The sequence below is a fragment of the Semicossyphus pulcher genome, unplaced genomic scaffold (assembly GCF_022749685.1).
Source record: "Semicossyphus pulcher isolate SPU_LCO1_2020_fin unplaced genomic scaffold, fSemPul1.0.p SCAF_19, whole genome shotgun sequence".
Classification (NCBI taxonomy): domain Eukaryota; kingdom Metazoa; phylum Chordata; class Actinopteri; order Labriformes; family Labridae; genus Semicossyphus; species Semicossyphus pulcher.
In genome coordinates, this window is record NW_027211692.1 from 3,696,671 (window position 1) to 3,721,214 (window position 24,544).

Consider the following 24,544-nt stretch of genomic DNA (forward strand, 5'->3'; position numbering starts at 1 on the left):
AGGGGGAAACTGGTTGCATAGGGTTGCAATCAAAAAAGGATTTTAAAAAATTAACTCTGTTGTACTAGTTGTTGTCCAAAAATCCAATGTGCAAACAAAGTACATACACCCTTGTATTTCTGTTGATATAAAAGGTTGAACAAGATGGATTCTATTCGCCTCACTTGAGTAGATTTGGCACACACTGATGCTGACCATTCTTCTCCGAAACGTGTTTCCACTGTTAAAAAATAATGCAAGATATCAAGTCACTGTCAGGAAAACGTTACACTTACGTAATTTAGGAATAGACACCACTCATTAACTACTTCATTACTTCATTTTCTTTATAATTTTGTTTAGGATTTAAGTTTATATTAATTGTGAATTAATTTTAATAGTTAATTTATCAGTCTCATGCACATGTATGTATGCTACGTATTTGGAGAGGGTTGAAAATGAATAGTTACAGTCTTATATTATAGACAGATCGTTTTCTTAGCTTTTGTTTCAAAGAGTGTTCACACCCTGCACTACATCCACCAGAGGTCAGTGATGTATAACAAAAGCATTAAGAGAAACTTTCCAGTTTTCCTTGATAAATTCTTTCCGGATATCATAAAATGGTAAAGGTGTTTATTTCCAAGTTGAGAGTTAAATTCCCCTGTGCTGTATTTTCCTACATTTTATTTATTTCTTTGGAGTGTACTTTCCAACTTACAGTATCTGGTATGTGGAATAATTTGTTAAATGCTTCCAGACGTTATTTATAAAACCTCAAACCTAGTTCAGCAGCTGACTTTCTGTTCTTACTTAGGCTGGAGGAAGGCACAGTTTTAAGAACAATGTGCCGCTTGACTTAACTAGCGACAAAAATCAGTCTGAATGACGTCTTTTGACCAATAGCGATCTTGATACACGAAAGGGATTTGACTAATTGCGCATTTACAGACACAGGTGCATACGTTAAAAAAAATCTAAGTCATGAAATATATTATAAAATGTAAAATAAAATATACAAAGCACTCAAAAACTTCAAGAAGTATGTCGAATTGAACGCAACTAATAGATGGTTCTATGATAATAAACGTGAAAACACTACCATGAACTTTGGACTGTAATGATGCAGTAGGAAACGCTAATGTAGAGATATAATTCTAAATACAGTTATCATGAAATGCTGTTAACGTGTATATTGCTTATTAGGGCGTATAATTGTATTATGCAAGTGTATTTCCTTGCGAATAAAGGATACAGCATTGATTTATTAAAGGTCGAATTACGCTTTAATAAAATATAAAAATGTGTCCGTGCCGCACCTGAAGGCATCATAGTCTCGCTCGAGCCTTCAAATGAGTGAAGGAGGGTTTGGGTTTCGAGGGGCTGGAGCTCCTCCTGCGTGTGTGGTTTTACTTCGGATGTTGTAAACGGACAAAACTCCCACTGAAAATCTTCGCACATCACCGAACTGACAACACAGAGAGGGAATAAATAACACCATAATCCTCCCAGGAGAAGAGATAGAGAAAGCAGCCGCGTGCTCCACCCAGGGAGCTGACATTTAACCAAATACATCTCCAGGTAATGTCTTATCAGCGTTAGTTAAATGAATTTAGCACTGTTACGGTTTTCCATCTCGAGTAATCTGAAGTATGCTCGTAAATGTCACTGCCGGCCGTTATTAACGAGTCTCGATTTGGAGTTTATACACAACTTTGACAGAGTGCAAGCGGAAAGATTTATGAAACTTTGGTTTGTAACTTTAATGTTAGACAGGAGCACATTTCGCACGCATAGAATAGAATAGTAGTACTTGAGTAATACAGAACTCATTTGGTCACGGTTTCGTTTCCCTTCCCTTTACTTGGGATGAAAAATCTATGCAAAAAGTCGCCATCCTCCAAGGTACCGTGCATGTAGACGTACGACCCCGGAAGTCGCCTTCAAAACAATATATGCAGAATTGAGGAGTTATTTCAAGAACGGAATTTGAATTTTATTTTGAAGGCACATTTTCCCACATCCCGACTTATTGTGGGTGGCTTCACACAGCTTAAAAGCCCTTGAAGCACTTAAAGTAAATTTGAGCCCAAGTGAGATAAGTAGTTTATTTTGCAAAGCTGTATCCGGGTACGTTACATACTGTATATTCCCCATGCTCACATCACAGATCACTTAAAGGCCGTCGTCATATTTTAACACATGCACTGGGCTGTTATTGACTTGTCGCATGCGGTGACATGTCTTATTGGTGCCCACATGCAACCACACCTATGTTTGACTGGTATTCCTCTGGTCTTGCGCCATAATCAAACATCTGTGTTTGAAGATAAAACTGGTGGTCTTTAGAGGTTCAGGTTAATCCACTTGTTAGCTGTTTTCAAACTGAGAAACAGTGTATTCACACATGCATTCAATAAAAAGTGAGCTATGTTGTACATTTAAAGACTGAGTACACTTAAGGAAAGAAATAAGACAAGTTAATCTGGTTTATAGCTGCAGACAGTGAGAAAAAGGAGTAAACTGCAGTTGTTGACAGGAGACTGATGTGAACAGGTGACCTAAATGGCTGCTTGTCTTGTAAGCAGGTTTGCTTAACAAATACTGACAATGTGAAGCTCTTCTTCATTGTTGTTGTTTATTCTGTTTAATATTTTGTCTTCTAACTTTAAATGACATTACAAGAATTTCAAAGATATGTTTGAAAGAATTCTAAAACACATAAATTATAGAAATTATGTGTTGGGTCATTTTCATGCTTTAAGATAAACCTTTGACCAACTAGGAGCCGTCCCGAGGTTAGACTTAGACTTAGACTCAACTTTATTGATCCCTTTGGGATGACTCCCTCTGGGAAATTCAGATGCATGGCAATGAAAAAATGTTGTGGTATCCTTCTTGGTTCGGGGTGCCAGTCACTCACGCTGCAAGTTGCTGACTTTAAGCAAAAGAGCCTCAGACCATCATGCTTCTTCCTCCATGTTTGACAGTTGGTGTCACACACTAAATAACCTTCTTTTGCCTACTAGTTGCCACATAAAAAAAACGTTCAGTAGACAGTAGACCTTCAGTAGACCTGCTGTAAATGTTCCGTTATCCATTGGCAGTTCTTCACAGCCCAGGTCGCTTTTTTCTTATTTTGACATCTGAGAACTGGTTTTGTTTCTTACTTCCACTCAACCTGACAAACCTGTACCTCAAAGACATCTTTACAGTCGAAACTGTGACATCTTTGCCTCGACCACTTTTAAAATGCGCTTGAAGCTATATCTATGTAGGCTGTCTAGCACACAAGCTGTTGAAAGCTCTCAGAAACTTGTCAGATGACATCACCAAAGGGCCAAGGGTCAGAGGGGAACTCAGGACTTATGCGGCGAGGGCTTAGCCTCTGTTTATGGGGCACCTTCTTTACCAACTGAGCTCAACCCCAGAAACTTGTCTTTAATTCTGTTGAGGCTTTGAGTCTGTCAGACTTCTTCCTGTCAGAGTGTCTCCCTTTTTCAGGCATCTTGTGATGGTTTAGATTCAAGTTGTTTCGATGCTACCTACAATGCGGTATTGGGTATTGGTATGTATGCCAGTCAATGAACCAATCTAATACCATGACCAATTAGCGCCCCCTTTTATTGAGGTAAATTATCATAACACAATAACAAACCACCACAATGTAGTGCTAACAGAAAATAGAATCTAAGTCAAAGCTAGCAACCCTCAGCATTTAACCCTAAAGATTGAGTGTAGACTGATGTTTCGAGCTATACCAATTTGTACGAAAAAATCACATGATACATTTTGATTCCAGATACCATAAAAATATATATATATATATATATATATATATATATATATATATAATACATTTAAGGAACACTAAATTAAATGCTGCTAGCTGTCACACTGTCGTGGCTCACTTGAACCATGGTATATAACAGAGCAGCTGTTACTGTTTTTAGTAACATCTGTGCATTTTCCACTATAACAAGTCAAAACATCTGGTGTAAGGCCTACAGTTAATCAGAGAAGCTGACTTACCGTCAGTCAGGCGGTAGTGGAGTCAGTTACTTGCTGCTACAAATTGAAGAATGTAAGAATAAGTCCAGAATAAGTTTAACTAGTTTTGTTTACGATTAAGAAAGAAACACATTGTCCTCCTCGTCCCATCTGATGATGAGTCATGCCACAGTCATGCTGGTCGTCTGCAGTAAAGAGGGTCAGCTCAGTTTAACCAGCCTGCTCGCCCACAACCTCTCAGGGTCCGCGTGTTGTTTTCCTTTAAAACATGTTTTACCCCCCAAACTTTACTCCGTTGACATTCTTTCTTTCTATCAATCTTTGAATGATGCCAGAAAAGGTAAACTCAACTGTAAAACTATTTTCTGTTCCTGCTGCCAAAGGGACATTTCCCCCTTCTAACAAAGGGATGTATTTTAGCAACTTTAGCAAGCAGATATTTGATAATTCACAGTTTGTGAGTTGGACTCTGTTAAAGAAACACACACACACACACACACACTTTGCCTGCTCTGTTCAGCATCCTCTCTGTGTAAAAGGCCTTTTATTGACACTGATGCAATTACTCACTGGCTTGATTTGGTTATGAACATTCTCCGTGGTAACCAGGATCCTAACAGCCTGGTGGAAGACATCTTTAAATCTTTACTTAATGAGGTGAAAGTTGTAGCTTATAGAACACTGTAGAAATACTCCTCTACATGTAAAATCGGTCCATCAAATGCATGTTGCATTTTACTGATGAAGATGTTTAAGGTTGTGTTAACTTCAGCTACTGTATATTGTTGGCAGTTTAATCTAAAGCAATGCATTCAACTGTCTGGGATTATTAGATGATTATAGTGCCTGTAAAAGTCCACTTTCCATGAGCTCAGAGAAACAGTCCTCTTTTCAAAGAGGTAACAATTCATTTTACAGCTAACCCAAGGGGAGTTTAAAAAGTGTATTTTTAGAAGCACAAGAATTTTCTCAACCCATTAAGGAAAAACAGTATCTAAATCAGAATCACCACATTTAGAGATGCATGTGGTATACATGGTGAAAAATAAATAAAGCTGTCAACAAATATAGTGGAATAAAACGTACAATGTTTGCCACTGTGATGTAGTAGAGATAGAAGTGTAAAGTTGCATAAAAAGGAGATGCTCCATTAAAGAACAAAAACAAGTGTTGACTGTATTACATTTGATAAAATGAGACAGCTTTATCAATTAGCCCAGTTGGGAAACTAATTGCAACCTAATAACTCATACAGCCAACAACAATGTACTTGGTTAGATTCCACTGCTGGTGAGGCTACGTCTGGACTAAGGCTGGACTAAGTGTGGAAAGGAAGCTCCAGTGTAGTTTGTAAGTGTAGCAGGTTTTCACACACAGAATACGAAACGTTGCCACTTTCATCAAAGTAACACAGACTTCCAATCTGAGAGCCAGCAACACGAGCAGTTCCTGCTTCATAAGCCTCTAACTTTTTCTGACACTGGCACTGGATACTTCAGGCCAGACTCCCCTTACTGAGCATTCAGGTATAGCACACCTGGGCAGGGCTAGAAAAGGCAGAAGGGTGTGGGTGCAGGAGAAAAACATTTCAGTGATTATATGAAGGTTTTTAACCTCTTTTGCGGTGCTTTGCAGGGTAAAATAATTTAAAGACTCACAGCCACGTGAAGAATCCCCCTGATTAGGTAAAATTCACAAGTTTTTACAGTTAAACAGTTTTTTTTAAGCCAACAGGAGATGAGGAAAAATACATCGGGGATCATAATCAGGCGAGAAGTGTCCGCTCTTTCTGTTGTGCTTTGTTATGCTGGCCACCATCACGGCTTCCTCTTTCAGTCACTGTCCCACTTAATTTTACAGACAGGAAGCTGCTTCTGACAGATCATGCACTTACTGTGTCTGCACACACACACACACACACACACACACACACACACACACACACACACACACACACACACTCACGCAAACAGAGGCATGCAACTTGCATCATCTGTTTGCTTTGCTTGTAAGCTGTAGTCAAACATGGCTGACTGACGTTGTGCTTGTCATCCAGTCATATGACTGGTGGGAAAGCTTATCTAATGTATATTTGACTATCGTGTGTGTGCGTGCGTGTGTGCACAGGTGTGTTTTGGGAGAGTTAAAGGAGGATATCCTTCTTACTAAACCTTGTCCCTATAGCGATGTGAACAGCTTCAGGTGAAGTACGTCCACTGTGTCCTCTTGGTTTGAATTATGCTCTGATATCTTGCCTAAAGTCATATACCTTAACATCGTTCACTTTTGAATTGAAGTCTTCTAATCTCCGACTGAGGTCCTAGAGACACCACTCTAACCAGACCCAATGCTGGATGTTTTTTATGTTCTAAAAGTCTAGAGTTTAGTACTATAAAAATTAAATAAAATGTGTTTTTATATATAATATAATATATATATATATATATATATATTATATATATATATATATATAAGAAAAAGCCCTGATGAACCTGTCCATGTCTGTGTGTGCAGGGGGATGGTGGTTCCATACGAGGGCCAGTCTTTCTCTGCACTGAGGAGACAGTGCCAGCAGAATGGAGTTCTGTTTGAAGACACTCTCTTCCCAACAAGTGACCAGTCCCTGTTCTATCAGAGCAACCGCATCGGCAGGATCACCTGGAAGAGACCAAAGGTGAGAGAAAAAAAACGTTTACATATTTCAGAGAGGGAATGTCAGCGAATTTGTCCTGATATGTCATCCCTTGAATTCTCCAAATTGTCTGCCTTACACAAGGACATGAAAGTTATTTCCTCAGCTGTTGGATTCAATGAAATAAGAACAAGGCCAGTACTGTGACGAATAGTCATAACAAAGGTTCTGAGCTGATCGGTAGGTAGGTGGAAAGTAGGATGGTGATCATGAGACAAGTACAAAAGAGAACATGCAAATAAGAGAGGAGGAGAGCCATCGTTGACTGAATAACAAGAGGAATTTATGGAATTTATCCCACTGAGAACCAGTTCTGACTCACATAGGTTTCTGTGTCAGTCTGCATGTGCACATGTTGTGTTTGCTCTATGAACAACTATTGAAGCAAGTGTTTGGACTGCAGAACAACACATTTAGATGTCTCTGTTGTTACCGAGCAAAAGTAAATAGAAACAATATATAGAGAATATCCTCTTACACAGACTCAAAGGTTTCTACACACCTGAGAGATAAAGTAGATATTTTTTAGCTGAGTACAAATTATGACCAAATGTAAAATTACAAGGCCTGAAAAACAAGTGTGTTTGACAAATGAGCAGTTTTACTCCCTCAACAGCCTCTGATGTGTAAGATCTCTGCAGTTTCCCTTTGAATGCGTTCTTTGTAAAGGATCCTGGTCCTCTAATGCTTCAGATAAAAAGTTGAGTGGTGAGTGTAAACAGAAACTGCGACTTCATCAGAAGATAAACAAGCCACCCAGCTCTCAGTAACAAAGATAACAACTCTGAAAAGGATTTAGAAGTTTACTGCTGGAGTCTATAATTTGATGATGAAAATGTTGATGATTAAAATCTATATTTTGAAGTTTGTTATAATGACGTCCAGTTTTGCAGCAGAAAGCATTGATCGTGTAGCTTTTGAAACCTGCAGTGATTCAAGTTTGTACTCCTGTAGCTGAATGTCACTGCTTTGTAGTATGAGCCAAACTTTGGTTGGAATTGTAAACAGTCAGAACCAGCTGTTTTTGATCTCTGTATTGGGCGTCCGTCAGGCTTTTCTAGTGTACTGAAAACACTTCTTGAATATTTGCCTGCTTTGAAAAAACATGAATATAGTTTTATAGTTTTAACATTCAATTTATGTCATTAATCATTTTATCAAGCAGAAATCTTTGTAATCTTATGATGGATAAATGATTTAACGAAACATCTTCACAAATATCCTCAGTCTAGAATGAACATTTAACTTGATATCCAAGAGTTGTTTGATTAAACTGCCAAACTGGAAAGAGACTTTGTAAACCTCTGCATTTCACTGAACTATGTTAGTTTATGTAAATGGTTTCATGCATTGCCACTTCAGCTGTTATCTATTTTAAGTGTAGAAGATAAGGGAATATGAAGACTCGGTTGGTTTTGCTTTATACTAAGTTTCACAACTACATACCTGAGAGTCTGAGCAGTGTGAACATTTTCGTTTTTGTTGAACGATGGGGAAACAAAAGGTTCTACAAATATCTGTAGCAGGTTAACTTCCTCAAATCTTATTAATACACTTTAAATTATGCAGACCGGTTTAGGCCAGTTTATTTAGGCTGAAAAGTCGGGTTTCTGTCTGTATTAAAGAAGATATGTGATGGTTCAAATATGGTTTGTAAGGAAGACCAATTTTTTTTATTCAGGTAAAAGCAGTTTATTTTTTTAATTCAAAGCGAGTCTGATTCAAACATCATGTAGAAACATCTCCCAGTCTTCCTCCAGTGCACACTGAGTTAAAGCACGTGCTGCTCAAGCCTAAATTGTATGATCATAACAAGCTCTTATTGTCAATCATTGATGATCAGAGTCGCTAAATAATTAAACAGGAAACTTAAAGCTCTCAAATTGATCAATACTATTGATCTGTCCAGGGAGTAGAGAAAGAGGAAACATTCAGATGGTTTCACCCGAAACTTAACCGTCTCAGAGGAACTTATAGGGTAACTATATGTTTTACAATCATTTAAAACGGTTTATTTAATCTATAGGTCAACACATCTCTGGATCAGTGCTGATCACTGATAGTATGTCCTGATGATTTGTTCACACTGCTGTAGCTAGTTTAATATGCTTAGATTTGAGTTTGGACATAACGTTTGGTTTGAAGGGCTGTTTATCTTAGACATAGACTGTATAAAAAGATGGAGTGAAGCCAAAACATTTGGTGCGCCCCCTGCTGACTGGCTGCAGCATAGCTCATAAAGCCCGCCTCCTCCATGTAAACAGATGGGACATGGGTCAAACTATAAAATAAAAAAAAAATTATCATCATCAGTCATTATAGTTAGTTGTTATCATGCTGATTCACGTCCAAGTGTTCATTTTTCTGACAAGTTTATTTTTAATTAGTTATTTGATGCTGTCAAAATGATGATTGACAGCTCTGCTGACAAATTCGGCTCCTGCAGCCGATCAGTTCCAGGTGAGCAGAGCGGAGGACGATCCGCGAGTGGAAACGTAACTAAAACAATCACTACAGTCATTGAAGTTTCCACACCTGTGAACGTTAACCTCAGACCAACACAGAGAAGCTGTTCTGCTGTTAAACACGCCGGCGTGCAGGACCTTTGCTGTTTTTACGTGTGTGTTTGGGTTAGCGGAAGCGGCTACGGCCGCTTCACTCGCTGATCTCTACTGCGCAGTCTCTGGCTCCATATGACGTCACCATCGCAAGATGGCAGCGCCTATCACAGGGGCTATTTTGGCATCCATTTCTTACAATGGGAGCAGATGGAGACGCCTTGTCCATCTATATATACAGTCATTGATCTTAGACCCTGGTGTTAGAGTACAAGTACTATAATGAAATGATGTTCAGCATGTACGGCACATTGAAGGGAGAGAGATATGCTTAAGGAAGAAAGGGGAGGATAAGGACGGTCTGGAGAGGAGAACCACACAGGCTGAGTGTGTGTCTTTTGTGGTTGAACAGATGAGTACATTCATGGTAACATATGTTTAAGTGTATGTGTACTTAAAATACTGACCTCTAATTTTCAGAGTGCACACAGCGGGGGGCAATTCAAGGTTCTTTCATTATGTACATTAGTCTGATTATCATGTGACTTTACCAAATGAAAAACAAGACATACAAGACAATACAGATTTTTTTCTTAGTAGCATCTACTTCAAAACTAGTGAGAAATAACCTCAAAAGCTCACTCATTAACACTTTATATCTCCTATTTAAGAATTAAGTGAGCTTTGTATAAGCCATATACAGGCCTGTCTCTACATAGTTAATGGTTTAGTTGGGTGTGTTCAGCTGGTTTATCCCCGTCCTATCATTTGGCTGCCGTCCTGTTAGTCTGCCTTTCATGCACTCTGCGTGGTTTGTCTTTCTTCTAACATTCAAAAGCGTTTCTTTCTTCATTGGAGGGAGTTTTTACTCTGTATTTACTTTAGGATGGTTGACTTAGCACTCTGGCTCACGCCCTGCTTCACAATCATCCACGCCTGGCAGCAGATTAGTATTGACCACCTCCTATACTGTAAGTCACTCAACAGCTCCCATGCAGACGCTGTAGGCTGGCCAGAGACAGAAATATAATATACTACAGAAAAGGACTGGACAGTAGAACAGCTGTTAGCCTTAATCTACAATGTTTCTGCTACCTACATTAGCTAAACCATTCAATGGATATGACAGTTCTCAATAGATTCAAGGGACTGTCGTCTCATCCTCATGTTGAATTCATTGGATATTCATTTAGTATTTGAATGCATCACTGATTTATCACTAATTAAAATCATTCTAACCTTCTAGGACTTATGCAGCAACCCCCAACTGTTTGTGGACGGCATCAGTGCCCACGACCTGCACCAGGGCCAGCTGGGAAACTGCTGGTTTGTAGCCGCCTGCTCCAGTCTGGCCTCCAGAGAAGCTCTGTGGCAGAAGGTGAGACAGAGACACTCAGACAGAACGTATGTTTTTAACTATATATGTATCGCAGCTGTGAAGTTAGTTTTGTAATCTTGGGTTAAAACACTATTTTTCCCCGGTTCTACAATAAAACACATTACGCAATATTTACACAAAAAAATAGCTCAGTGAAACACCTGTCTCCAATAACACAGCAACACAATGGAACAAGTAATATTTGTTTACACTGCTGAGTACGCATCAGTTAAAGATTACAATAGAAAAGGCAAAGCCACAGCCTTCACAGCTGGACACGTGCACGTTGCACACACAGTGACTGCATGTGTGTGTTTAGTGTTAATGGGGTGAATAGCTTGTGTGCATAGGTATGTATTTGTCAGATTTGTGTGACTGGGTGTGTGTTTAATTTAGATCGACATCTAAAAAGTGACGATCACGTGACTTCAAACCGGAAGAGAGAAGTCGGTCTGAGAATATTCTCATAGATTACCGCTGAAATCGGTCTGTTTCCACACTTTTCACAGACTCTGCATTGTTCAGTAGTTGTTGTGCGCGGGTTCAATGTCTCTGTAACACACAACCAGTTTTGATATTTGATATAGCATCAACACCTTAAGTGTTGTAGCTGCAATCAGTTGAGTCGAGCTGAAACGGCATTTCGAGAGTATCTAGCTTCCGTATCGTGACGTATTTCCGAGTGAAACAGGACGTGCAGGCGGGACATATCATTAGAGGGATTTGATTTGAGCGCTGAGAAGTGGGCGTAGACAGACTTTCTCCACAGCGCAGTAGCTAGCTAACTGACCGAGCGTTCTTGGTGCTCTGCGGCTAAATGTTGCAGATTGATTTGTTGAAATTGTTTGGTGCTAACTTACGTAAGCACACGTGAAATGTAGTTTTACCGGAAGAAAAAATGATCGGATTTTGATATAAGAATACAAAGAAGTTGATTTTCTGTATTTTTTTGGGCCTATATTGTCACATAGATGCACAATATTACAGAGGATGTGATCTAAAAGGATTAAAATGACATGTTTCATTTCACCTCGACTTTAATAATGATATAAGTCAGAGTATATAAATGATGTGCACTATTCACTGTGAAATGGCCCTGACAGATCCACAAATGAATAACCTTATTGTACTAATTTAGCAGCAGCTTGACAAAGAGACTTGAAACTTTATTCAAAATTAGAATTTTAACAAACTAAAAGAATTAGCACAGATCTATGTGCAAGAGTTCAGGTGGAGGCTGCAGCAATCAAGAAGTAACACGTTTCATCCAGAAGGTGGCACCGTTAACTTTGCTTAGAGATCCAGTTAATCAGAGATGACACAGCTACACCTGGAGTTGAGTTTGAATAATCATCATTGTATTAATAACAAATAACTTTATACATTTTGTCTACAATCATGTTGCTTATGACTTCTTTCAGAGTTGAGTCTGACTTCAGTAATAGGCTCACACTACACTTCAAACTGTCCAAACACAGTAGGACAGTATACAAACTTGTGATAGAAGGCTGACTAATTCACACCAGATTTCATGTCATCATTTTCATTAGAATGTTTTCCCACAGTTAATAACAGTGAGTGAACGGGGGTACAGTGGTTTCAGTGCCTTGCTCTAACGCACGTCTGCAGAACAGACGGATCAAACCTGTGAGACATTTATTAAATCAACGTAGTACAAACGCACGACAAGATTGTATTACTGAAGACATCATGGTTGTGTGTGTACAGTGTGTGTTTCCGCAGTGCTTTTTCCGCTGTTGGTTCACTCTTTCTCCTGTGTGGTCTCAGCAGAGCTCTGCAGCTCTCAGTTTTCCATCAGCTGAAGGGAAACTTCAGCTTGTTTTAGGTGTTGTCGCCTCAGTGGAGCAGCTCGTTGTCGTGACACCCGTCAATGGTCCAAAGACAAACAAACACAGGTTATAAAAACACTTCAGCCTCTAGTGTGAGTAGGGCAAACCAAACTCTAAATCTGCTGACGATTATGACACCATTTGACCTGATGTCATTCTATAGGTCCAACTGTTTGCGCTAACTCACACATCACACATATTTAAACCACATCTTAAAATGTGTTTTTAAGTACGTAAAGGTTTTCTTAAAGATATGAGATATAAGATTTTCATTTCTTATATTCATAATTATTTGTCTTTTATGACTTTTAATGTTGATAACATGCAAATGTATTTAGCACTGATGGGGAAATAATGTGTTTGTGATCCAACCTGCTCTTATGAAGTCCTACACTTCGCATTATTAGTAGTGGGTTTCACTCAGTATGCAAAGATCATAATTCAGCTTTAAATATTCTGTATATTTGCTTATTTTTAGGTTAAATTTATCCACAGTCTATTCATCTGGCAGATGCTGTTCCTGCACCCTAAAAGGAATTTGACAGAAAAAAAGTAAACCACAAAATCTAAAGTCAAGGTATATCAAGATATAATCTCGAAGATCTCAGTTTCGTTCTCTTTGGCAGCACCTTATGGCTATAAACGGTAATTGTAGGAGCACACTTCCCAGATAACCAGACGTCCACGGTTGGCTCACTTGTTACGGTTGTAAGTCTTGATTTTCCTGGCTGACGGTCGCTTTCCTTTTTAGACTGTTTGCTTCATCTGAGCGTCGAGTTTGTTTCTTCTTCTTTGGATTTTCACTTCTTGTTGAAGTTGTATCTGTAGTCATCCATCTTTTCTTTGTTTGTTCAGCCATAGTAGATTACTGTTTACTCGCAACACTTGCAGAGAGCGGAAAAGCAGCCGCTTAGCTCCGCCTACCCTCTCTGGCAGACCAACCACTGCTGGATGATGGAAAACGTGTCACTAACTGGTGATTTTTTCCGCAAATGTTGCCACAGACACCCAGCCCATAATAATGCACATGCCATTCATCATTGTGTTACCTCATTCGGCGATAGATAGTGACTTAACAGACATTTATTTAAATTAAAATCTTTAAGATTATACCTTTAAGTAACTTATTCCAGACTTTTAACCGTTAATTCTTAACAATATTGTTTTATTTTTATAAACTGTAGAGAAAACCTGCAGTGGTGTATTTGTTACAAGTTGCAGAAGAGAAAGATAGCAACATGTCCCTGTAAGGACACTGTAAACACAACATGCTGGACCTTTTCCCTGCTGTTTCCATTCATTCCACCGACTGAATCACAATGAGACAGAAAATCACAGAGAGGGAGAAATACTTGAATGACACATGAGGAGTTATTTAATTCAGACAAGATGGTGACACAAATTCTTGTTCTGTAACATCAGATCAAATTTCTCAAGCTTTCCACTTCCAAGTACATCCATAGATATTTGCAAATGTAAGTTATATGTGAGTTGATTTATGCAAGTGGATCCATATTACTAATTAAAATCCACTCTTGCTAATCTAATAACAAAGTGAGGCAGATAATGGGTTACTATAGATGTCTCGTTGCACAGATAAGAAAAGGCAGGTCCACTATTGCCAGCATGTTTGGGGTGAAGCATGTTGATATTTGGGGCGTTGTTGTCAGTTTTTCTGTCACATCAGTGCTTCACAGAAGTGAATATCTTTATATTCTCAGAGACCTCTGAGGCCTTTGTTATCCACGTCTCTGCTGCGACATATTTTACTTTTGATCTCCTCAGATTATGATCTCCTGAACAAGAGAGACTAACAAACAAAATGTGTTCTGCTACTTTAGTGTGATATCAAAGGCGAAGTAGTTACTGGGTCAGGTCTGTAGTTACAACATTAGAATGAGAGTAGAGTTCTGAATGTTGTTGTTAAATATTTCTATATTTTCATCTCTTTTTAAAACCATCTAACCAGCACTTCTATCATTTTATAACCGCTAAAGTACAACCTCAACTGAGCAGTATAAACTGTATTTATTCAGTCATTTCTCAGTTTCTCTTATGCTCTTCCCACCTCACTGATCCTGCATCTCTTCTTTTTGTTTCGTCTCCCTCTTCACCTTTCACTTTTTTCGTCCTCTCATGCTTGTGATAATTGAGTCACTGTGTTCACCAGAAAAGCAGGAGATGAGAGGACGGTAATCAAAATGTTCGCCCATTTATTTCCCTTCCTCCTGAAGTGAGGGTCTAATCATGAAGCCCTTAGAGGAAAATGTGGCTTTATTTATAAATCTATCTTGACTCCTCTCCCCTGCTCTTGTTTCCTCTGTCCCTTGTCCCCTCCCCTCCCCTCCCCCCTCTCTTTTCCTCTGTCCAGTAACACCAATAATAATCAGCACCAATGAGAACACACAGACAGCTTTCAGTCGATATTTAATAGATGTCACTCCATTGATCTGTGTTTTGTGTCAGGCCGACATGCAATGTGAATATTTTATATTCCATTCACAGCCACTTGTTTTGCATTTGAGTGATGAAATAAATAAACATAACACAACAACAGAGACGGTAACAACTCAAAGAACAAGTCATTTAACATATCATCACAATATTCAGCAGAGCAGGAAAGTGATTTATTTACAAGAGAATATTTAAAAGTTTTGTATTTAAAAGTTGATTTAATTAACATTTTAATAAGTTTCAAGTTATAAAATAGTTTAATAGTAAATAAGTTATTTATTAGTTTCAGAAATCTTTTATGAATGCTAACGTTTTGGACAAACTGAAACATTTTTTGACCTGCTGATTTCTGTTTCATGTAGAACCAGGACCCAAAGAGGATTTCTTTCATATAAAGTCTAAATAAAGTGCATTCATACTTGTTCTATCTCTTGTAGTATTGTTCAGCCCAGGATTGTGTCGTTGTTACTAAGCTTGTGTGCTTTGCTTTGTGTAAAATACTTTCTTTAGCACTGGCTTGCCATAAGTGCATATAAAATTTGACTCTGTACTATAAGTTGGAGCAAAAGAGAACTGTACATTTACAGGTTAATCAGCATGACTCAGAGATCGGACAGAATGTGTTCTTTAGGAAGGATGTAGAAGTTGAAGGATTTCTTTTCTTTACAAAGTATTTAGTTAAACCAGAGTAAAATTCCTTGAGTACATACCTGGCCAATAAAGACGATTCTGATTCTATTTTCATTCAGCTCTAGTGTGATGCTGATTAAACAACATATTGCATACTATTCAAATATTCTACCTTGATTCTACTGACAAGAAGTAAAAAGTCATTTCTCTGTCGTGAACTCCACAGAGCAGCCGAGATTCGCTGCCTCTGCCCCATCCTTGAAAGCAAACAGGAAGTACATAACCTTCCTGACCTTTGCCAGCTCAGCAATCCTTTCGCCGAACTCCTGCATGTCCGCCTCCAGCCACTTGAGCTGCGAATCCTCGGGGTCATTAGCGTTTCGCCAAAACGTTCCGATCGGCTCCAGGAGCTGACGGGTCATCAGGTGGGTGAGGTCAGGGGTCCAGAGTTGGCAAATTCCGGTGACGGTGACGCGGCCGTGGCCGGTGAGGGAGAAGTACCAGCGGGAGAAGTTCAGATCCTGGTTGTTGAAGTCCAGCCGATACACGAACTCATGGGGGAGAAGCAGACGCTCCCCGTCCTGACGCTTCTGCCCTGAGCGCTGCAAAGACGACACGCGAAGACGCATCATCTACAGAGGAAGCAAAATAAAACACAGGAAGCGATCAATGAAATGGAAAATGAGAAGGGTTAAAGAAGAAGGTGGACAGGTGTGTTCACCAAAATTATTTTAAACAATACAAAGACCTATTAAGAAGCTCCATCAGACTAAAATGAACACACCGCTATCCATCTTACAGTGTGGTTAGTTTAAAGACTTTGTCTCTCTGACACTCAGAAAGTCGTCCTGATTCTGCTTCACATTCCTCTCCACTTCAGCTTCAGGACCTCAACACGATGGATCAGCACCATCATCATTCTCGATCTATAGACGGGAGCTTGCCTTTTTGAATCATGTCCATTCACTGAAAGGGTAACTCTAGAGACATCACTCGGGGTCTGAACAATAACATTTACATGTGTCAGTCGAGCCTTTGCGTTACCTAGTTGTGTTTCAATATTTAGACGCCAAGCACAGCGTTGTGCTCTGCGGCATTTTCGGCGCAGAAGCCAAATTTGAAGCTGCAGCTTTTATATGTACTCATTATTAAAGGAACAGCGATAAAAATGATGGATTAAACTTTGCCTTTACATCACACATATTAATTCGCCAATGTTTGATTGAACACATATCAAAACTTATTCTGGTCAATGTCAAAGAAAGACGTGTACGAACTGTTGGAGCATTGAACAAGTTGATATCTGACAATTATTATCTTGAGTCATCCTTTAATTGTTTGTCTCTTTCTGAAAATGCTAAAGAAAACTTTGAACTTTCCTAGATTCACACATCCTGTTTAGTTCAAAGCCAAGGATATTTAATTTATGAAGCTTTTCTTTCAATCCAATATTCAAATGATATCCATCAATGTAGTGACATGTCTTGTTGTGTCAGTCCAACAGTTTAAAACCCAAAGATTTGTAATGAACAGTTCAGAATCAGGAAACATTTAAGAGGCACATTTTGTCATTTTGTTCAGAAAGTAACTCAAATGATAATAAATCAAATCATCTATTATCTATACTGCTTATCCAGTTAAGGATCACAGAGGGGTCTGGAGCTGATCACAGCTTCAAATTATATTTTTTATAATTGAAAACATTTCTGATTAGTTGCTTTGATTTCAGTCACAAAAGCCCCGCGGCCGTTGACCTCCACTGAGGCTGCCAGACAGTTGAGAAAATATCTTTTGAGGCAGAGTGCCAGGCTGTTAGTCAGTGTTTTCACTCTTTTGATGAGTAGACCTATTGATTATTACACCAGGGACATGAAAGGCATCAGACACACTAGAGAAAACTTTACCAACTGATATTATGAAGACGCGCTGGTCCATTACACCGGGGTAAAGAGTTTAGATATACTGCAGCAGCATGTCCTGGACATGGCTGAAGTTGCAGGTAACAGACTTTGCAGCTGGAGATGGAAGTGGTCATTTCAAAGCGAGAGCCTCACCTCTGTCAGTGCAGGGTCTTCTTTAAATTCCAGCACCATCGTATTGGAGGGAGCCTTGTCCATGTCTGACTTTGAGGTTGTAATCCTGGGTTAAGGAGGAGGCGAGGTCTGCCTGTGTGGATGGATGCTGCACTAAATAGAGCTCTAAAGGAGTTCCTGATTTCACCCCCCTCCCTTAAATCTCTCTCTCTCTCTGTTGTCATAGGCTCACATGCTCTCTCTGTCTCCCCTCCCCTTTCCGACTATTTCCATCACAGAGTAGCAGTTTCTCACTATGTCCCCATCGTCCCCATCCCCCCTCCTGCCCACAGGGTAGTTTGGTTAGGATGCATTGATTGGCCACCTAAAATGAGAGAGGGTAGGGAGAGCATTGTAGATCAATGTGAACACAGCATCACTCAGAACAGTTTGTTATCTTCTGCTGCACTCAGTCCTCTGCAGCCTGATTTCTGCTCTCAATGGTTTCTTAATGTGTTTCTAATATGCTATTAAAGATCAGTTGTGCTATCGTGGAGGAGTTCTCAACATGACTTTATTGAATTATTGTACATTTTCAGTGGCTGGAACTTTAAAAAAAACCTGCCACATCTCTGCCCCCATTTGAATCATTTATCCTGAAATGCTACAGATCAGGTTTGAAATGTCTGAATATCAAATGGAAAAAAAATGAAGCTTTTTTTTTAAAGGCGTTAAGGAGGTGGGTGATGTGTGAGGGTGCTAGGCAACAGGAGGCGCTGATGACGTACGAGAGGGAACTCTGGGAGGTTCCTGAGGGCTTCTGGGAACTCAACTGGTTTTGGCTCAATGGACCAGTTATTTATTTATATCATTTCACTGAGGATTGTTAATGTGTGTGTGTGTGTGTGTGTGTGTGTGTGTATCAGTGGATGACGGTGTTAATGTTTCGTCAGCAGGGATCTTAGCTCAGGATATGGGTGGATGGCATTCCCTTGTTAAAAACTTTGAAATCCTCAGTCGCTCGTGTTAATTATAACTGCAGGAAGGTTAATTAAGGAAAAACAAGTGGATAAACAAGTGGATAAACTGAAAACTTTAAGTCTTTTCTACAGAGAGTTCAAAGGTCAGTGTCAGTCACAAAGACACTGCAGAAGACACACGCAGCATCTGTCTTTCTCTTGTTTTCATTTTGTATCTATTAGACAAGCGGCTGACTGAGGTCACGTGTTCTTTCTCTCTTTACCAGGTGATTCCTGACTGGAAGAGCCAGGAATGGGACCATGAAAAACCAGAGTCTTATGCCGGGATCTTCCACTTCCGGTTCTGGCGGTTCGGCGAGTGGGTGGATGTGGTGATCGATGATCAACTGCCAACAGCCAACGGAGAGCTGGTGTACTGTCACTCAAACGACAGCAACGAGTTCTGGAGCGCGCTTGTGGAGAAGGCCTACGCTAAGTGAGCACTTCCCTGTGTGTGTGTGTGTTTGTGTGTGTGTGTGTGTGTGTGTGTGTGTGTGTGTGTGTGTGTGTGTGTGTGTGTGCTCAGTTCATTTGTATCAACATGGGGAGAACTGCTAACAGTGAAAACTGTTGTATAAAGTAACAGTCAGTCAGCTGTGTAGACAGTCAGATGATTGCCAAATATAATGTGTTTACTGCTGCTCAAACAGCAGACAGTTAACGCCCTGCTGGAGTGTCAAACATGTCAAGTTCACCACAGTCAAAGGAGCAACACCGACTGTTTCTGAATCCATCCTGGTTCCTTCTCCTCCCATTCCTTAGAGCTTATACTGGATTCAAAAAGCAGTAATTCTGTGAGCCGATGACACAGAAGATTTAAGTTGCACACCTTGGATAAATATTATGAAATATTAAACGCTTGCAAAGCAATCTAACAAGGATATACATCATAGAAAATGAATCCCTTACTCAGAAACAGAATCAACCTGAATCTATTAATTAATTAAAATGAATGTAACCACAAATGATTGCTTTGTAGGATGTGTGGATGCTATGAGGCGCTGGATGGGGGCAACACCGCCGATGCTCTCGTGGATTTCACCGGTGGCGTGTCGGAGCCGATGGACTTGGTGGAGAAAGGGTTCAAAGACGACAACGAGAAACGAAACGAGCTGTTTGAGAGAGTCCTGAAAGTCCACAACAGAGGAGGCCTCATCAGCTGCTCGATCCGGGTGAGGAGAGGACAAACATAAACCCAAACAGCGGCTGAATTAATACATGAATTAATAATGATAGACAGACTGACTGAAACAGTGCTGCCACATGCCGTGTTGTTCCAGGCAACAACTGCAGCGGACATGGAGGCCAAGTTGGACTGTGGGCTGGTGAAGGGACATGCGTACGCTGTGACAGACGTCCGCAGAGTGAGGCTCGGGCACGGCCTGCTGGCCTACTTCCGGTCAGACAAACTCACCATGATCCGCATGAGAAACCCCTGGGGAGAGAGAGAGTGGAACGGGCCCTGGAGCGACAGGTGAGGAAGAGGAGGTGTGGAGCACAGGGAGGGGATTTAACAGGAAAGACAATTAAAGATAGACTTACAGAGTCATTCTTGTCCTCCATTGTTTTGTTGTGTTGATATGTTTTCTTTTTACTACCTACTTTTCACATCTGCCATCCAGTGTTGTTATTAGAAGTACATCACTGACCCTTGTCTTTATTTGCAGCTCTGAGGAGTGGAAGAAAGTCAGTAAGAGTGAGAGAGAGAATATTGGCGTCACTGTCCAGGATGATGGAGAGTTCTGGTGAGTTTTAGCGCAATGCTGCCCCCTGTTGGCAGAGATGCAAGGCCTGCAAGTGAAGCCTGCTGACTTTTCCCTTGAAGTTAAAGACCTAAAGTTCTTATCAAATGTCTGTTATATTGACATTTCTCAAGGGTTAAAGTCTTGGTTTAAAAGATTAACTTATTCTTAGTTCCTTTTTTTTAACCTCTTTCCTTTTGTTTAATTCCTCATTCTTCCTTAATCATAAATATTTGAAATCATGCAGTAAATGACTGTTATTGTGAATAACCCAGAACCCTTACTTATCCGCTCTTTTTTCTCTCCCTCCGTTCAGGATGACCTTTGATGACTTTATCGCTAACTTCACAGACCTCATCCTGTGTCGTCTCATCAACACATCCTACCTGAGTTTCCATAAGACCTGGGAGGAGTCTGTGATGCGGGGCTCCTGGCACCACAACGGCGACCCACTTGTCAACCGAACTGGTGGCTGCGTCAACAACAAGCACTCTTTCCTCCAGAACCCACAGGTGTTAATTTCTCACATTTATCATCAATGATTAGATTGGGTTTTCATCAAGACCAAGATCTCTGTTTTGGAAGAAAGAATGAACCCAACAATCTGTACGTCTCTCTGTGTTGTAGTACGTGTTTGACGTGAAGAAGCCGGAGGACGAGATACTGATCTGTCTGCAGCAGAAGGACCGCAGGGCCACACTGAGGGAAGGACGAGGACAAAACCTGGCTATTGGCTTCGACATACACAGGGTCAGCTCAGTGTGTTTTCATGGATATTATTCATTCCTCTTCCAGTTTTTAGAGTAAACTGAACACTAACATCTTTATGAAGATATGATTTACTGCAGGGCGGTTGTATTAGATAGCTTTAGTTTTAGCTAGCTGTACCAAGAGAACAAGCGTATGTAATGCACCACAAAGTAAAAGTAGAAAATAATTAAATATAGTATAATCCAGTTTGTAAAATAGCAGACTGATTACAATAGTTTGGCCAAATAGCGTTCAGTCCTCTGTTATTAAAGTTTGAGTGCAACAGAGTCCAGAGCTGTGGACGTTACAGACAGTGAAACACTGCTGCTGTCTCTCGGTGTTCAGGTGGAGTTGAACAGGACCTACCGTATGCATGTTAACCAGGAGAAGGTTGGTGGGAGCACCTACATCAACTCAAGGTCTGTGTTCGTACGAATCGACCTGAAAGAGGGGCGATACGTCATCATACCCACAACCTTTGACCCTGGACATGAAGGGGAATTCCTGCTCCGCATCTTCACCGATGTGCCGTCTGACTGCAAGTAAGTACACACTGGGCTTGTTTTAGTTGTGTTGTAACTGTCCATGTGTAACAGTTCAGCAAAAGACAAATTCAAGCAAGTAGAAAGTTTACTAGATGATCAAGCAAAGCATTACCTGCAGCATATTACTGGCCGTGTGCAGATCTTGGTGACTCGGGAGGCATCGAGACCACCTCTAACGTCTCTCAGTCTCAGACAGCTGTATGCATTAATATGCTCTGTAAATTCCTCTTGCACCTCAAACTTAGGAGTGGCATGCATGTTCTGTTTATTGAGTTTCTCCTAAGCTGTCCACTGAGTCACTACTTTTTAGTCTTCAGATGTTTTTGTGAATCAACTCCAGGTCTGCAGCAGGTTTGGGTTTCATCTCAGATACAACGAGACATTTTACTGCACAGATTCTGAGGATACAGTGCTTGGGAACAAAGAAGAACATGAACACAAGAACAAATACAAGTATCCCTGTCCCCCTCTCTCTCTATCTGTGTGTGTGTCTTTCTAAAAGGGAGTTGTCACTAGATCAGCCTCCAACGACCTGCTGGACTGGGTTGTGTGGTTATCCTACTCTGGTCACTCAGGTCCACATAGTGAGAGCGACTGGACTCGCAGGACAAGACTCTGGTGGAGGTAGATTTCAGTTGTTTCATGTCATTAATGACTTAGAAGCACTTTACAGGATATTTACATAATACCATGGACTCAAAATTACTACTGCTATAAACGATGCTAAAGCTAAGACATGGTGAAGATCTGGGTTTGCTTGAAACAATTAAAAAAAAATACCCCAACATCAATTCATAATCTTAAAAATCACATACAAAACTAATATTGAAATATTGCTCATAGTGTGTGTTTTTGTCTTCAGTGTCAGACCCCTACGTGATAATGCGCTGTGAAGGACAGAAGGTTCGCTCTCCAGTCCAGAAAGACACACGCAACCCCGTCTTTGACAGCAAGGGGCTCTTCTACAGGAAGAAAGCCAGGAAGCCAATCAGCATCAAGGTCTGTGTGTGTGTGTGTGTGTGTGTGTGTGTGTGTGTGTGTGTGTGTGTGTGTGTGTGTGTGTGTGTGTAACATAAACCTTTAATGTACTCACTCATAAACCTTTGTCACATTTACATTGAATCTCTCTGCCATTTCTTCTTTCAGATCTACAACCACAACCTGCTGATGGATTCCTTCCTGGGTCAGGTGTCGTTGCCGGCAGAGCAGGGCGATTTCCAGCAGACGCTCCACCTGAGGGGGCGGGGCGAGGGCCGTGACAGCGACCTCCCAGGAACCCTCACTGTTGCAGTAGTAACCAGCACGGTCCTCACCAACATTTGAGACAAGGCAGGGTACCGAGCAGTCGGACTCTAGCTCTTTTATTAAAGTTTACCAAAGTGCCAGTTTACCAACAAAGATTTGTTTTCCAACGAGGTCTCTGCAGGAGAAGAGGGTTTACATTATACAGACTAGCTTTACTTTATAGACGTTTACACACACAAGCAGTACGAGATCAGAGGAGGAGGTGGAAACCTGATTGTCTTACTGTTTTTTAGCTCGATGCTCATAAATGCCTGTTTACAATTTGATTTAAAGTCCCTGTATGAAGTGTATCTGAATATCTTTATATATACAAACATTGTTTACAGTCCTTTAGTTGCCTTTTTATCTGATCGGGTCTTTTATTACGTCTGTCAGCTACTAGAAATTGTAATTTTTTATTCTACTGTTTACATCTGTCCAAGTCTCTTTTAGCTTATTTTCATCTTTTATGTTTAATGAATGTTACGGAGTAGGTCTTATGTATGTGTTTTTATATTTCCTTTTTATATTTCCTTCTTTTTATTCTATTTAATTCAAAGATTTTATTGAAGTTTTTTAACAGTTGCCAAAACATCTCAACTTTATGAATAACGTTGGTTATTTACAGAATATCTTGTCTTAATGTTTCTCATGTCTTCTGTAAAGTTCTTTTTGTTGTACATTGTTTTGATGAAAACTGCCCAACAAAAAAACCTTTTGCCTTTTAGCTTAACACCATGTCTGTATACAGCCAGCGTTTGGCAAACATCTTCCATTGTGGCATTTTTTAGATTCAATATCTCTTAATAACTCATCCCTAATGCAGTGATTCTACCTTAGACATGCTACAGCTAACCCAGATGAATTACCTGTAATTAATCTGTCTGAACAATCTGTTTCATACTACAAGTTACTTCCCCAAATCTACCTGCTGCCCATTCTTCCCCGGCAGAGTAAAACCCTCTAATTGCACTGCTGTTCTCCACATTAAACCCAAAAGCAATGGATTGTGGGTAACTTTCTGGTGCAACCAAAATGTGCAAAGCGATTTGGACACATGACATTTCCAGTGAGAGATGGAGTTTGGTTGTTTATTGTGTTTGTGGAATATGGGCTATTAAAATGAATTTAATGTGGATGATGACTTTTTATGCATTTTGCATTTTTTCTGTTGTGAAGTTAGTACGAGGAGAACGTGCCTATTTCACTCATTACTGCATGTGTGGGAAAAAATGACGTCTGTAAAGTATTTTGTTCTGTTATAAATATTTTATATTTCATCTGACTGACCAAAGGCTTCGTGTCTCTTTATTATCTTAAACAAACTTTACCCATTTGTGGCGTTCCTGGTTTAAAACGATGGTATTGGAGCGCTGGTTTAGCTCAGTCGGTAGAGCAGGCGCCCCGTGTACAGAGGATGCAGAACTCATTGCACTGATCGCAGGTTTCACTCCCGGTCCGCTGATCCATTTGGTGCCTGTCGTCCCCCACTTTCTACTCCCTACATTTCCTGTCTCTCTTCAGCTGTCCTGTCAAATACAGGCCTAAAAAATAATCTTTAAAAAAACAAAAACGACTGGTATTAGGAAACGAATGTGTCCGAGTATATAATGCTCAACCAACAGTGGTGGACTTTGCTA

General features: G+C 40.1%; 2 protein-coding genes across 2 annotated transcripts; one reads left to right on the forward strand and one right to left on the reverse strand.

Moving 5' to 3' along the window:
- Positions 1-1,391: 1,391 nt before the first annotated feature.
- Positions 1,392-23,714, forward strand: LOC138596887 (calpain-5-like). The gene is made up of 13 exons (XM_069668333.1): positions 1,392-1,560; positions 6,505-6,664; positions 10,487-10,618; positions 18,811-19,019; positions 19,563-19,755; positions 19,864-20,057; positions 20,251-20,328; positions 20,642-20,837; positions 20,953-21,075; positions 21,421-21,617; positions 22,123-22,244; positions 22,483-22,619; positions 22,767-23,714. The coding sequence occupies exons 2-13, from the start codon at positions 6,509-6,511 to the stop codon at positions 22,941-22,943; spliced, it is 1,914 nt and encodes a 637-aa protein (XP_069524434.1). The 5' UTR covers positions 1,392-1,560; positions 6,505-6,508; the 3' UTR covers positions 22,944-23,714.
- Positions 15,753-17,680, reverse strand: LOC138596888 (olfactory marker protein-like). The gene is made up of 2 exons (XM_069668334.1): positions 17,607-17,680; positions 15,753-16,184 (listed from the first exon to the last, which is right to left on the reverse strand). Exons 1-2 carry the CDS (start codon positions 17,667-17,669, stop codon positions 15,753-15,755), a joined length of 495 nt encoding a protein of 164 aa, XP_069524435.1. The 5' UTR covers positions 17,670-17,680.
- Positions 23,715-24,544: the final 830 nt, after the last annotated feature.

Excerpts from the sequence above, each read along its gene's own strand:
- LOC138596887 (XM_069668333.1), top strand. The coding sequence starts at position 6,509 with ATGGTGGTTCCATACGAGGGCCAGTCTTTCTCTGCACTGAGGAGACAG. Across the intron at positions 19,756-19,863 it reads TCATCAGCTGCTCGATCCGG|GCAACAACTGCAGCGGACAT; the intron begins GTGAGGAGAGGA and ends GTGTTGTTCCAG. Across the intron at positions 21,618-22,122 it reads GATGTGCCGTCTGACTGCAA|GGAGTTGTCACTAGATCAGC; the intron begins GTAAGTACACAC and ends TCTTTCTAAAAG.
- LOC138596888 (XM_069668334.1), bottom strand. The coding sequence starts at position 17,669 with ATGGACAAGGCTCCCTCCAATACGATGGTGCTGGAATTTAAAGAAGAC. Across the intron at positions 16,185-17,606 it reads AAGACCCTGCACTGACAGAG|ATGATGCGTCTTCGCGTGTC; the intron begins GTGAGGCTCTCG and ends CTTCCTCTGTAG.